Here is a 15,853-nt window from a genome sequence, read left to right as displayed (position 1 = left end):
TGGATAAAGACTTGTAAAGGAAAAATTTGCAGGGCAACGGGGAAAGAGCAGGGGAGTGTGGGAATAATTGGATAGCTCTTTCAAAGAGCCAGCACAGGCACAATGGGCCGAATGGCCTCCTACTGTGCTGTATGATTTTTATGAAAAATGGGTTCCTGGAGATAAGAGTGACCACGAGGTACACCACCCAACATTCCACCTACCTTTTGTATGCAGCGCGGTCAGCCTCTGCTAAATGCTCATCCAGCTCCCTTTCGAACACTTGCTGCTAATCCACACTCACTCGACGAGCCAGAAACTTATTCCTGAGGTCCAAGATGTTTATGTAGCTTAAGGACATGTCTCCTTGTTCTCTCTAACCTATCTAATTCAAATAGTCCACCCACATGGACACAGCCGAATCACTTCACCATTTTAATACTTCAATCAAATCACCCCCGAATTTGTATTTTTCTGGAGTAAAAAGACCCAACTCTCTGAGCCTATTGTGATAACTAAGGGGTTTAAAACTAGGTGTTGGTAATCTATTGGTCCTCCTGACTCTTTTCCTCTATATAACCCACCGTTTGAGGGACTTTATTCAACCAATATATCAGAGACTGGGCCCTACAGTTGGTCTTGCTAAAAACGAACATACAAAATTAACGGGCAGGAAAAGACCAGCTGGTCCATCAAGCCCGCCCCACACACTCATGGTGGTCGGAGCATCGTGACTAGACAATTCCTTCCCTCCCCCGCATCCCCACGGCCAATGTAATCTCCTGGGAGGGGAAAAAAAAAAACGGAGCTAAAACCCAGGGCCAATAAGGGAAAAAATACTCAAGTCGATTGAAACCAGTCCAGGGGATCACACGGACCGAGTGTTATCTATAAAGACACTTCCCTTCTCTATGATGCGATCTCTGCCCCCAGTCAGGAAACGGTCCAGCTCCCTCTTGAAGGCAGAGAGTCAGCTCCCACCTCACCCTCCGGCAACACATTCCAGAGGCTCACTGCTCCCTGGGGAAAAAGAACCGCCCAACATCCAGTCTGTTCCTACTCTTCAAATAGTTTAAACTCCTGTCCCCCTGGTCCTCCCCAATGCCTGCTTTAAAACTTGGCTTCTTCCTTTAGATATTTGCGGTATTGTATCACAGGTTGCAAGTTACAGGACCCGCGTAGACCATACAAATCAGGAGTAGAGTTTCCGCTTTGGGCGCAATTTCCCGATTGTAAAATCTTCCATGGACCACACGTAATAGAATGTAATCGTATCCTTTTTTTTCTTTCCATTAAAGAGTATTCCTTGATGTATTTAAGAGCGGTGACCTGGTGCAGTTTTATTAATACAGCTGAATATGGGTTTATCACCAAAAATAAGCCTTTTTAATAAGGTTGTCCAGTCCTCAGCCTGTGAGTGACCAGATTTAAAATCACTGAAAATGACTTTAAAAAAAACTACACTGAACCATTTAATAGTTTCGTTGGTGCACACTGGTCAGTTTCTTAGTAAATTAAATATTTTTTGATATGCAAATGCTTTTAAAACGTGCTGACTGGTGCCTGTTCGCCTAAGGAAACGAACGCAATTTGAAGAACCTTCCCGAACCAGTGCGATCGGTGGAATCTCGCAATGTCGACCCGGGGGGAGTGCGCGGCCAGTCTCGTGGACGGGGCCTGAACCGGGGAAAGTGAATCTTGAACCAGCGGAAAAGATCGCGGAAAACACGAACGTACGTGGATCTGGGCAGAACTCACGTTTAAAATTCCCCCGATCTTTTGCGCTGGTCGGGCTGATTCCCCCCGGATTGTGCTGATACTACTGGCGAAAACAAGCAGAAACTAGACCCCCAAATGATCACAAAATGGTCCACAAAATCTGTGCCTACAGCTATTCCTCTCTCTCTCATAATCGAAGAATTTCTAGTTCTGTTTTCCTTGCCAAAATATGCACTTTGTTCCTTCCACCGTATAAATAAAAATCCTCATGGTTTCCCACATAAAAAATACATACATAGAAGTTACAAGACAGAGAACAGGTTTAATGCAAATGCCATTCTGGGCTGCTACAAACCAAATATATAAAATCCAAAATGGTTAGCTCGTGAACAAATTCTTGCATTTTTATACTGTCCCTGATGTAGCAGAATATCAGAGGACTATAAAAGGGGGAGAGAAGAACACCAAACAGGAAATGAGGAGGGGGTGGGGGGGGGGAGAACTGACAGTCAAAGATGTAGTCTTTTGAAAGGAGGTGAATAATTACACAGAATTTACAGCATGGAAACAGGCCATTCGGCCCAACGGGTCTAAGGCGGTGTTTACGCTCCACACGAGCCTCCTCCCATTCCATTCACTTCACCGTACCCGATCGACCAACCCCTTCTCCCTCACGTACTTGTCTAGCTTTCCCTTTGCTGGACCGGTAGCCGATGCAGGCCAGACAGCACGGGAGTGATGGGTGAACGGGGCGGGGGGGTGGGGCGCTTGGTGCGACTTAGGATATGGGCAGCAGAGTTTATGGATGAGGCAACAGTGCTAAGAACAACCCTTCAGGCCCACAGAATTCAATACAAGACAAAACCAGCAAAAATAATAAATGTGAGCAAAGTAAATTGTGCTTTGAGGGGCCAGGTTACTGGAGCTCGTGTGGGCTAAACAATGCTGCAGAGCCTCGATTCCTCTGCAACTGTTTTGAGCCAATACTCGAAAGGAGATAATGTCTTGTTCCTTTGTTCAGGGTCTATATATACAGCACGACATTTGCCAGCCATTTCGTAATATTAATCTACGTGCATTTGAATATATACACGCGCAGTGAATTTTGCATGAATTTAATCCGCATCCTTCAAACATTAATGCTCACGGGCAAACGGATTTTTACTCAACACTTCAACGTTTTGTCCAGGGCTCCGGGGAAACCTAAAGCAAATAATTGTCTTGGTTTGAATTATCCTTCGGGATTCGGGTCCACGGAGCCAATAGCATCTGTGTGATTTGTAGGGCTGAGGAGGCAGAGCTGGTTTGTGAAATATGAAAGAGGAAGTTGACTGGGTTCGGCAATGTTTATTTATTATTACACTTTCTTCTGTCTTCAGTTGTGAAATTAAAGGGACTGATCCACATATTTTGAAAAAATTAATATTTCTTGGTCTCACATACGGTCATAAATTACAAAATATCTGTGTTTCTTCTTGTTATTTTCCTTTCTTGCCCTTTTGTTTTTTGCTCTTTGTTGATGTCTTTGATGCCTCATCCTGAAATTTAAAAAAATTAAAAATAAAATGCCTTGAACTGATCAGCATTAAAATATTCTGAAATATGCAGTTCATGACACTAAGTCAGGCGGCACAGTAAAGAGTGTAGATGGGAGCAGAAAGTTGCAAAGGGACATTGATAGATTAAATGAGTGGGCAAAACTGTGGCAGATGGAGTGCAATGTGGGAAAGTGTGAGGTCGTCCACTTTGGACCTAAGAAAGATAGATCAGAGTATTTTCTAAGTGGCGAAAAGCCGGGAACTATGGATGAGCAGAGAGATTTAGGGGGCCATGTACAGAAATCACTAAAAGCTAGTGGACAGGTACAAAAAATAATTAAAAAGTCTAATGGAATATTGGCTTTTATCTCAAGGGGGCTGGAATACAAAGGGGTGGAAATTATGCCACAGTTAATTAAAGTTCTGGTTAGATCGTATCTGGAGATACTGCCTTCAGTTCTGGGCACCGCACCTCAGGAAGGATATATCGGCCTTGGAGGGGGTGCAGCGCAGATTCACCAGAATGATACCGGGGCCAAAAGGGTTAAATTATGACGACAGGTTGCACAGACTCGGCTTGTATTCCCGAGAGTATAGAAGATTAAGGGGTGATCTAATTGAGGTGTTTAAGCTGATTAAAGGATCTGATAGGGTAGATAGAGAGAAACCATTTCCTCTGGTGGGGGGAGTCCAGAACAAGGGGGCATAACTTTAAAATTAGAGCTAGGCCATTCAGGGGTGATGTCAGGAAGCACTTCTTCACACAAAGGGGAGTGGAAATCTGGAACTCTCTCCCCCAAAAAGCTGTTGCGGCTGGGGGAATATTTCAAAACTGAGATTGATAGATTTTTGTTGGGTAAGGGTATTAAGGGTTACGGAACCAAGGCGTGTAGATGGAGTTGAGATACAGACCAGCCATGATCCAATTGAATGGCGGAACAAGTTCAAAGGGCTGAATGGCCTGCTCCTGCTCCTATATTCCTATGTGCAGCAAACCTGCTGTGTAACTGAGCAATCATGTAAAAGTCAGAGGCAGTAAAGTGGGCACCTATAAGTGAGTCGACTGCATTTATATTGACGGGTTGTGCTACCCTACTGAGATATCACTGAAGTACAATTCCAAGCATACATTATAAATAAATACAAAAGGTACAAATGCAGTAACTACTTCACATCCCTTACTAAATAACTACAGAATGAACTGCCATGTACAATACATACATCATAAAGAAATTAGAATTCACAATTTACTTGGTTATGAGAGAGGGTGCAGAAAAAATTTACTAGAATGATTCCAGGGATGAGGGACTTCAGTTACGTGGATAGACTGGAGGAGCTGGAGTTGTTCTCCTTAGAGCAGAGAAGGTTGAGAGGAGTTTTGATAGAAGTGTTCAAAATCATGAAGGTTTGGATAAAGTAAATAAAGAGAAACTGTTCCCATTGGCGGAAGGGTTGAGAACCAGAGGACACAGATTGAAGATGATTGGCAAAAGAACCAAAGGCGACATAAGGAAAAACATTTTTACGCAGCGAGTGGTTATGATCTGGAATGCTCTGCCTGAAAGGGTAGTGGAAACAGATTCAATCATGGCTTTCAAAAAGGAATTGATAAATATTTGAAGGGAAAAAATCTGCAGGGCTACGGGGAAAGAGTATCCCCGATTTTCATCGACCCACCATTGGCGGCCGATCTTTCAGCTGTCTAGGCCCTAAGCTCCGGAATTCCCTCCCTAAACCTCTCCACCTCTCTCTCCTCCTTCAAGATGCTCCTTAAAATCTACATCTTTGACCAAGCTGATATCTCCTTATGTGGGCTCGGAGTCAAATTTTGTCTGATAATGCTTCTATGAAGCGCCTTGGGACGTTTCATTATGTTAAAGGCGCTGTATAAATGCAAGTTTGTTGTTATTATAGTTACTCTGACTGAAATACTTAATTAGGCGCATAACAACTACAGTAATAGGAGCTCAGAAAGAGGTGGAGAAACTACCGAGCTACCACCCAGCTACAGGTTTCCAACAGCAGTTAATGTGCTCTTAACAACCCTAGTTTGACAAGTGTTGATTAACACGGCAGTACAGAAAGAAGAAAGACTTGCATTTCTACAGCGCCTTTCACGACCTCAAGACATCTCAAAGCACTTTAGAGCCAATGAAGTACTTTTGAAGTGTAGTCACTGTTGTAATGTAGGAAACGTGGCAGCCAATTTGCGCACAGCAAGATCCCACAAACAGCAATGTGGTAATGATCAGATAATCTGTTTTTTAATGATGTTGATTGAGGGATAAATATGGGCCCAGGATACCAGGGGGAACTTCCCTGCTGTTCTTCAAAATAATGCCACAGGATCTTTTACATCCATCTGACAGGGCAGACTGGGCCTCGGTTTAACGTCTCATTCGAAAGATGGGACCTCCGATAGTGCAGCACTCCCTCAGTACTGCCCCTCCGACAGTGCAGCACTCCCTCAGTACAGCCCCTCCGACAGTGCAGCACTCCCTCAGTACTATCCCTCTGACAGTGCAGCGCTCCCTCAGTACTGCCCCTCCGACAGTGCAGCACTCCCTCAGTACAGCCCCTCCGACAGTGCAGCACTCCCTCAGTACTACCCCTCCGACAGTGCAGCACTCCCTCAGTACTACCCCTCCGACAGTGCAGCACTCCCTCAGTACCGCCCCTCCGACAATGCAGCACTCCCTCAGTACTGCACTGGGAGTGTCAGCCTGGATTTTGTGCTTGAGTCTCTGCAGTGGTGCTCGAACCCATGACCTTCTGACTCAGTGGTATAGAAACATAGAAAATAGGAGCAGAAGTAGGCCATTTGGCCCTTCGAGCCTGCTCTGCAATTCAATATGATCATGGCCGATCCTCTATCTCAATACCATATTCCCACTCTCTCCCCATACCCCTTGATGCCTTTTGTGTCTAGAAATCTGTCCAGCTCCTTCTGAAATATATTCAGTGACTTGGCCTCCACAGCCTTCTGTGGTAGAGAATTCCACAGGTTCACCACCCTCTGAGTGAAGAAATTTCTCCTCATCTCAGTCCTAAATGTCCTACCCTGTATCCTGAGGCTGTGACCCCTCGTTCTGGACCCCCCCAGCCAGGGGAAACATCCTCCCTGTATCCAGTCTGTCTAGCCCTGTTTTTATTTTAATTATACGTTTCAATGAGATCCCCTCTCATTCTTCAAAACTCTAGTTTATACAGGCCTAGTCGACCCAATCTCTCCTCATACGACAGTCCTGCCATCCCAGGAATCAGTCTGGTGAACCTTTGCTGCACCCCCTCTATGGCAAGTATATCCTTTTTTAGGGAAGGAGTCCAAAACTGCACACAATACTCCAGGTGTGGTCTCACCAAGGCCCTGCATAACTGCAGTAAGATAACTAGGTAGTTTTGAGCTGGGAACAGCCATATGATACAACCATCACTGACGTTACAGGGCCCTTATGACAGCCAGTGAAAATAAACTTTCATCCCATCATTCTGGGCTAAATCGAAGCCATTGCCTTCAGTCCCCGCCACAAATACCATTCCCATCCCTCTCCCTGGCCACAGCCTGAGGCTGAACCAAACCATTCGCAACCTTGGCGCCCTATTTGACCCTGAGATGAGCTTCTGACCACATATCTGCTCCATGACCAAGACCGCCTACTTCCACCTCCGAAACATCGCCCGTCTCCGCCCCTGCCTCAGCTCATCTGCTGCTGAAACCCTCATCCATGCCTTTGTTACCTTCAGACTGGACTATTCCAATGCTCTCCTGGCCGGCCTCCCATCTTCCACTCACCATAAACTTGAGCTCATCCAAAACTCTGCTGCCCGTATCCTAACTCACACCAAGTCCTGTTCACCCATCACCCCCTGTGCTCGCTGACCTACATTGGCTCCCGGTCCGGGAACAGCTCGATTTTAAAATTCTTGTCCTTGTTTTCAAATCCCTCCATGGCCTCGCCCCTCCCTATCTCTGTAACCTCCTCCAGCCCTACAACCCTCTGAGATCTCTGCGCTCCTCCAATTCTTGCCTCTTGCACATCCCTGATTTTCATCGCTCCACCATTGGCGGCCATGCCTTCAGCTGCCTAGGACCTGAGCTCTGGAATTCCCTCCATAAACCTCTCTGCCTCTCTCTCCTCCTTTAAGACGCTCCTTAAAACCTACCTCTTTGACCAAGTTTTTGGTCACCTGTCCTAATATCTCCTTATGTGGCTCGGTGTCAAATTTTGTTTGAAAATCGCTCCTGTCAAGCACCTTGGGACATTTTACTACGTTAAAGGCGCTATATAAATGCAGGTTGCTGTTATCGTTGTGGATCCAAATCAATATTCAGAGGTGAAGCAACCAATTTTAGTATGTCTTGTGGAGTGTTTGGGGCCCTGGACGGTGGGAAGGGCGAAGGTGAAGGGGCAGGAGTTGCATCTCCTGCGCCCGCACGGGAAGGTGCTGTGGGGAGGAGAGCGGGTATTGGTGGTGATGGAAGAGTGGGCCAGGGTGTCGCAGAGGGAGTGGTCCCTTCGGAATGATGAAAGGGGGGGCCAGGGGAAGATGTGTTTGGTGGTGGGATCGCGCTGGAGGTGGCGGAAATGGCGGAGGATGATACGTTGAATGTGGAGGCTGGTGGGGTGGAAGGTGAGGACAAGGGGGACCCTATCGTGGTTCTGGGAGGGAGGGGAAGGGGTGAGGGCAGAAGTGCGGGAAATAGGACAGGCGCAGTTGAGGGCCTTGTCAACTACAGTGGAGGGGAATCCTCGGTTGAGGAAAAAGAAAGACATATCGGAAGCACCAGTGCGGAAGGCGGGATTGTCAGAATAGATATGACGGAGATGGAGAAACTGGAATAGAGTCCTTACAGGAAGTGGGGTGGGAGGAAGTGTAATCAAGGTAGCTGTGGGAGTTGGTGGGTTATAATAGACATTGGTTGAAAGCCTATCCCCAGAAATGGAGATAGAGAAGTCGAGGAAGGGAAGAGTCGGAGATGGACCATGTGAAGGAGAGGGAAGGGTGGAAATTGGAAGCAAAGTTGATGAAATTTTCCAGTTTGGGGCGAGAGCAGGAAACGGCACCGATACAGTCATCAATGTGTCTAATATCAGAAATGGGGATGTTCGCTGATGATTGCACAGTGTTCAGTTTCATTCGCAACCCCTCAGGTAATGAAGCAGTCCGTGCCTGCATGCAGCAAGGCCTGAACAACATCCAGGCTTGGGCTGATAAGTGGCAAGTAACATTCACGCCAGGCAAGTGCCAGGCAATGACCATCTCCAACAAGAGAGAGTCTAACCACCTGCCCTTGACATTCAATGGTACTACCATTGCCGAATCCCCCACCATCAACATCCTGGGGTCACCATTGACCAGAAACTTAACTGGACCAGCCACATAAATACTGTGGCTACAAAAGCAGGTCAGAGGCTGGGTATTCTGCAGTCATCAATGTGTCTAATATGCGCTCATATAATCTCAGAATGGTATCAGGGATGAGGGACTTCAGTTACGTGGATTGGAGAAGCTGGGATTGTTCTCCTTAGAGCAGAGAAGGTTAAGAGGAGATTAAACAGAGGAATTCAAAATTATGAGGTGTTCTGTTAGAGTAAATAAAAAACTGTTTCCACTGGCAGGAGGGTCGGTAACCAGAGGACACAGATTTATGGTAATTGGCAAAAAATCTTGGCGGGGGGGGAATTAGAAGAATTTTTTTCACGCAGCGAGTTGTTATGATCTGGAATGCACTGCCTGAAAGGGTGGGAACAGATTCAATAGCAACTTTCAAAAGGGAATTAGATAAATACTTGAAAAGGAAAAATTTGCAGGGCTATTGGGATAGGGCAGAGGAATGGGACTAATTGGATAGCTTTTTCAAAGAGTCGGCACAGGCACGGTGGACCAAATGGCCTCCTTCTGTGCTGTATCATTCTCTGATTCATCACAGATCAAAACAGCTCAGAATCTACTGTCCTAGTTAAAACAAATGCAACGTCCTTTGAAAGAGCTATCCAATTAGTCCCACACCCATACTCTTTCCCCATAGCCAAGTAAATTTTTCCTTTTCAAGTATTTATCCAATTCCCTTTTGGAAGTCACTATTGAAGCTGCTTCCACCACCCTTTCAGGCAGAGCATTCCAGATCATAACAACTCGCTGCCAGCACAGGAACAATGGGCCGAATGGCCTCCTTCTGTACTGCATGATTCTTACCAATACTCTGTACTGGTAGGGTACGCGGTTTAAGTTGGTTAAACAACTTTAGTACCTTGCACGTAGGAGTCCCTCAGGGCAGTGTCCTAGGCCCAACCATCTTCAGCTGCTTCATCAATGACCTTCCCTCCATCATAAGGTCAGAAATGGGGATGTTCGCTGATGATTGCACAGTGTTCAGTTCCATTCGCAACCCCTCAGGTAATGAAGCAGTCCGTGCCTGCATGCAGCAAGGCCTGAACAATATCCAGGCTTGGGCTGATAAGTGGCAAGTAACATTCACGCCAGGCAAGTGCCAGGCAATGACCATCTCCAACAAGAGAGAGTCTAACCACCTCCCCTTGACATTCAATGGTACTACCATTGCCAAATCCCCCACCATCAACATCCCGGGGGTCACCATTGACCAGAAACTTAACTGGACCAGCCACATAAATACTGTGGCTACAAAAGCAGGTCAGAGGCTGGGTATTCTGCAGCGAGTGACTCACCTCCTGACTCCCCAAAGCTTTTCCACCATCTACAAGGCACAAGTCAGGAGTGTGATGGAATACTCTCCACTTGCCTGGATGAGTGCAGCTCCAACAACACTCAAGAAGCTCGACACCATCCAGGACAAAGCAGCCCACTTGATTGGCACCCCATCCACCACCCTAAACATTCACTCCCTTTACCACCGGCGCACCGCGGCTGCAGTGTGTACCATCCACAGGATGCACTGCAGCAACTCGCCAAGGCTTCTTCGACAGCACCTCCCAAACCCACAACCTCTACCACCTAGAAGGACAAGGGCAGCAGGGTATTTTCTAAATGGTAAAAAGTTAAAAACAGTGGATGTCCAAAGGGACCTAGTGGTTCAGGTACATAGATCATTGAAGTGTCATGAACAGGTGCAGAAAATCATCAATAAGGCTAATGGAATGCTGGCTTTTATATCTAGAGGACCAGAGTACAAGGGGGCAGAAGTTATGCTGCAGCTATACAAAACCCTGGTTAGACCGCACCTGGAGTACTGTGAGCAGTTCTGGGCACCGCACCTTCGGAAGGACATATTGGCCTTGGAGGGAGTGCAGCGTAGGTTTACTAGAATGATACCTGGACTTCAAGGGTTAAGTTACGAGGAGGGATTACACAAATTGGGGTTGTATTCTCTGGAGTTTCGAAGGTTAAGGGGTGATCTGATCGAAGTTTATAAGATATTAAAGGGAACAGATAGGGTGGATAGAGAGAAACTATTTCCGCTGGTTGGGGATTTTAGGAGTAGGGGGCACAGTCTAAAAATTAGAGCCAGACCTTTCAGGAGCGAGATTAGAAAACATTTCTACACACAAAGGGTGGTAGAAGTTTGGAACTCTCTTCTGCAAACGGCAATTGATACTAGCTCAATTGCTAAATTTAAACATGAGATAGATAGCTTTTTGGCAATCAAAGGTATTAAGGGATATGGGCCAAAGGCGGGTATATGGATCTTATCAAATGACGGAGCAGGCACGAGGGGCTGAATGGCCTACTCCTGTTCTTATATTCGTATGTACCTGCACGTTCCCCTCCAAGTCACACACCATCCCAACTTGGAAATATGTCGTCGTTCCTTCATTGTCGCTGGGTCAAAATCCTGAAACTCCCTTCCTAACAGCACTGTGGGAGAACCTTCACCGCACGGACTGCAGCGCTTCAAGAAGGCGGCTCACCACCACCTTCTCAAGGGCAATTAGGGATGGGCAATAAATGTTGGCCTCGCCAGAGATGCCCGCATCCCATGAACAAATAAAAAAAATAATAGGGTCCTAACTCTTGGCACTGACCACCTACACCTAAGCACTCTGCACTTAGGTAAATTAGCGGGGGGGGGGGGGGGGGGGGTTGTGTGTCTCTCTCTCTCTCTCTCTCTCTCTACACAGGGAGAGTGAGTGTGTGCAGGGTTCTCACCAGATTGGTTCAGAGAGATGGTGGGCTTTCATGCATGTCAGATACCCCAAAGAAAAAGCATTATTTGTCTTGATTTCCATCACGCCACCATTGGCAGCTGTGCCTTCAGTTGCCTAGATCCTAAGCTCTGGAATTCCCTCCCTAAACCTCTCTACCCGTTTCTCCTCCTTTAAGACGCTCCTTAAAACCTACCTCTTGGACCAAGCTTTTGGTCACCTGTCCTAATATCTCCTTATGTGGCTCGGCATCATATTTTGTTTGATAATCGCTCCTGTGAAGTGCCTTGGGACGTTTTTAACTATGTTAAAAGGCGCTATATAAATGCAAGTTGTTGTTGTGAAATGTTTTACAGTCACTGCAACTCTTAGCGAGCCAGCGAGGGAAGTTGGTAGATGGTACTGAAGCATTTTTACTATGTTTAAACAATTGACCATTGCATTTGCCACAGCTGGATTAGTTGAGACATAAGGCCAGCAGAATAATTACATAGAATTTACAGCACAGAAATAGGCCATTCGGCAGAATGGGTCTATGCTGGTGCTCATGCTCCACACGAGCCTCCTCCCACCCTACAAACCCTATCAACATATCCTTCTATTCCTTTCTCCCTCATGTACTTATCTAGCTTCCCCTTAAATGCATCTATGCTATATTTGCCTCAACTACTCCTTGTGGTAGCGAGTTCCACACTTGCACAAATCTCTGGGTAAAGAAGTTTCAACTGAATTCCCTATTGGATTTATTAGTGACTATTTTATATTTCTGACCGCTAGTTTTGGACTCCACCCACAAGTGGAAACATCTTCTCTACGTCTACCTGTCGAACCCCTTAATAATTTTACAGACCTCTATCAGGTCACCCCTCAGCCTTCTCTTTTCTAGAGAAAAGAGCCCCAGCCTGTTCAGTCTTTCCTGATAGGTGTAACCTCTCAGTTCTATGTCTTGTGTAGTCATTCACATTAGTATTACATTCTGAGCAATTCCGTATTAAGTGTCCAGGCTTACCGTCAATTCGCTGTAACCTTCATCAACAAGTATATTTCTTGCACAGTTATTGATATGTTTGAAGCGGTCAGGGCCTAGCAGGATACCCCCATACCACCGTGAAACTACCACCATCACATTACGTACATCTAAAATCTGTTGAAGCAAAACAGTAGATAAGAAATGGACTCCTTCAATCTTCATTAATAACCCTGTTGCAGGTAGAAATGTTCACAAAAGATAGGAACAATTTTTTTAAAATATCACGTAAGAAAACCTTTATAAATCACTGGTTAGGCCTCAGCTGGAGTATTGTGTCCAATTGTAGGCACCACACTTTAGGAAGGATGTGAAGGCCTTAGAGAGGGTGCAGAGGAGATTTACTAGAATGGTACCAGGAATGAGGGACTTCAGTTATAAGAACATAAGAACATAAGAAATAGGAGCAGGAGTAGGCCAATTGGCCCCTCGAGCCTGCTCCACCATTCAATAAGATCATGGCTGATCTGATCCTAACCTCAAATCTAAATTCATGTCTAATTTCCTGCCCGCTCCCCGTAACCCCTAATTCCCTTTACTTCTAGGAAACTGTCTATTTCTGTTTTAAATTTATTTAATGATGTAGCTTCCACAGCTTCCTGGGGCAGCAAATTCCACAGACCTACTACCCTCTGAGTGAAGAAGTTTCTCCTCATCTCAGTTTTGAAAGAGCAGCCCCTTATTCTAAGATTATGCCCCCTCGTTCTAGTTTCACCCATCCTTGGGAACATCCTTACCACATCCACCCGATCAAGCCCCTTCACAATCTTATATGTTTCAATAAGATCGCCTCTCATTCTTCTGAACTCCAATGAGTAGAGTCCCAATCTACTCAACCTCTCCTCATATGTCCACCCCCTCATCCCCGGGATTAACCGAGTGAACCTTCTTTGTACTGCCTCGAGAGCAAGTATGTCTTTTCTTAAGTATGGAGACCAAAACTGTATGCAGTATTCCAGGTGCGGTCTCACCAATACCTTATATAACTGCAGCAATACCTCCCTGTTTTTATATTCTATCCCCCTAGCAATAAAAGCCAACATTCCGTTGGCCTTCTTGATCACCTGCTGCACCTGCAAACTAACTTTTTGATTTTCTTGCACTAGGACCCCCAGATCCCTTTGTACTGCAGTACTTTCCAGTTGCTCGCCATTAAGATAATAACTTGCTCTCCGATTTTTCCTGCCATAGTGCATAACCTCACATTTTCCAATATTGTATTGCATCTGCCAAATCTCCACCCACTCACCCAGCCTGTCTATATCCCCTTGTAGGTTTTTTATGTCCTCCTCACTCTCTACTTTCCCTCCCATCTTTGTATCATCTGCAAACTTTGATATGTTACACTCGGTCCCCTCCTCCAAATCGTTAATATAGATTGTAAAGAGTTGGGGACCCAGCACCGACCCCTGCGGAACACCACTGGCTACAGGTTGCCAGTCCGAGAATGTACCATTTATCCCAACTCTCTGCTTCCTGTTAGACAACCAATCCTCCACCCATGCCAGAATATTACCCCCAATCCAGTGAGTCTTTATCTTGAGCAATAATCTTTTATGTGGCACCTTGTCGAATGCCTTCTGGAAGTCCAAATACTCTACGTCCACTGGTTCCCCTTTATCCACCCTGTACGTTATATCCTCAAAGAACTCAAGCAAATTTGTCAGACATGACTTCCCCTTAGTAAAGCCATGCTGACTTTGTCCTATTAAATTATGTTTATCCAAATGTTCTGCTACTGTCTCCTTAATAATAGACTCCAAAATTTTACCCACCACAGATGTTAAGCTAGCTGGTCTATAATTTCCAGCCTTCTGCCCACTACCCTTTTTAAATAAGGGTGTTACATTGGCAGTTTTCCAATCTGCCGGGACCTTTGCCGAGTCCAGAGAATTTTGGAAAATTATTACCAAAGCATCCACAATCCCTACTGCCACTTCCCTCAAGACCCTAGGATGTAAGCCATCAGGTCCAGGGGATTTATCCGCCTTGAGTCCCATTAATTTACTGAGTACCAATTCCTTAGTGATTTTAATCGTATTTAGCTCCTCCCCCCCTCGAGCCCCCTGTTTGTCCAGTGTTGGGACATTCTTAGTGTCCTCTACCGTAAAGACTGAAACAAAATATTTGTTCAGCATTTTTGCCATCTCCATGTTTCCCACCATTAATTTCCCGGTCTCATCCTCTAAGGGACCTACGTTTGCCTTAGCCACCCTTTTTCTTTTTATATAACTGTAGAAACTCTTGCTATCTGTTTTTATATTTTTTGCTAATTTCTTTTCATAATCTATCTTCCCTTTCTTAATCAATCCTTTCGTTACTTTTTGCTGTCTTTTGAAGACTTCCCAATCTTCTATCCTCCCACTAAGTTTGGCTACCTTATATGTCCTTGTTTTTAGTCGGATACTATCCTTAATTTCTTTACTTAGCCACGGATGGCTGTCATTTCTTTTACACCCTTTTTTCCTCAGTGGAATATATATTTTTTGAAAGTTGTAAAATAACTCCTTAAATGAACACCACTGCTCATGTACCGTCTTACCCTTTAATCTATTTTCCCAGTCCACTTTAATCAATTCTGCTCTCATACCATCATAGCCTCCTTTATTCAAGCTCAGTACGCTTGTTTGAGAACCAACCTTCTCACCTTCTAATTGGATATGGAATGTAACCATGTTATGGTCACTCATTCCAAGGGGATCCTTAACTAGGACATTATTAATTAACCCTGGCTCATTACACAGGACCAGGTCCAAGGTTGCTTGCCCCCTTGTTGGTTCAGTTACATACTGCTCAAGAAATCCATCCCTAATACACTCAATAAACTCTTCCTCAAGGCTGCCCTGCCCAATTTGATTTGTCCAGTTAATATGATAGTTAAAATCCCCCATAATTATAGCTGTTCCCTTATTACATGCCCCGACTATTTCCTGATTAATGCTTCTTCCAGCAGAGTTGCAACTATTAGGAGGCCTATATACTACGCCCACAAATGTTTTTTGCCCCTTATTATTCCTTATCTCTACCCAAACTGTTTCATTATCCTGATCCTTTGTCCCAATATCTTTTCTCTGTATTACAGTGATTCCTTCCCTTATTAACATAGCCACCCCACCTCCCCTTCCTTCCTGCCTGTCCTTCCTGATTGTTAAATACCCTGGCATATTTAATTCCCAGTCGTTGTCACCCTGCAGCCATGTTTCTGTAATGGCCACAAGATCATACCCATACGTCGTTATTTGTGCCATTAACTCATCCATTTTGTTACGAATGCTACGTGCATTATGTGGAGAGACTGGAGAAGCTGGGGTTGTTCTCTTTGGAGCAGAGAAGGTTAAGGGGAGATTTCATTGAGGTGTTCAAAATTATGAAGGGTTTTGATAGTGTAGATAAGGAGAAACTGTTTCCAATGGCAGGAGGGTCAGCAACCAGAGGAGGCAGATTTAAGGTAATCGGCAAAAGAGCCA

The 15,853-nt window shown here is 45.3% G+C and overlaps 1 protein-coding gene across 3 annotated transcripts in view; it reads right to left on the bottom strand.

Annotated features, from left to right (window-relative positions):
• Positions 1–1,988: 1,988 nt before the first annotated feature.
• Positions 1,989–15,853, bottom strand: part of impact (impact RWD domain protein) — an 83,087-nt gene continuing 69,222 nt past the window's right edge. For 2 of the 3 annotated variants that reach the window (XM_067977764.1, XM_067977771.1), the window contains 2 exons: positions 12,369–12,503; positions 1,990–3,236 (listed from right to left, as the gene is read on the bottom strand). In XM_067977764.1, coding sequence (XP_067833865.1) covers positions 3,177–3,236; positions 12,369–12,503 — 195 coding nt within the window. In that variant the 3' untranslated portion in view covers positions 1,990–3,176. Of the gene's footprint in view, positions 3,237–12,368; positions 12,504–15,853 lie in introns of all 3 variants that reach the window. The other variant, XM_067977781.1, reaches the window with a different exon arrangement.

This window comes from Heptranchias perlo, chromosome 3 (assembly GCF_035084215.1).
Source record: "Heptranchias perlo isolate sHepPer1 chromosome 3, sHepPer1.hap1, whole genome shotgun sequence".
NCBI lineage: Eukaryota > Metazoa > Chordata > Chondrichthyes > Hexanchiformes > Hexanchidae > Heptranchias > Heptranchias perlo.
Note: the sequence above shows the minus strand (reverse complement) of the source record. Positions and strands in the feature narration are given on the sequence as shown.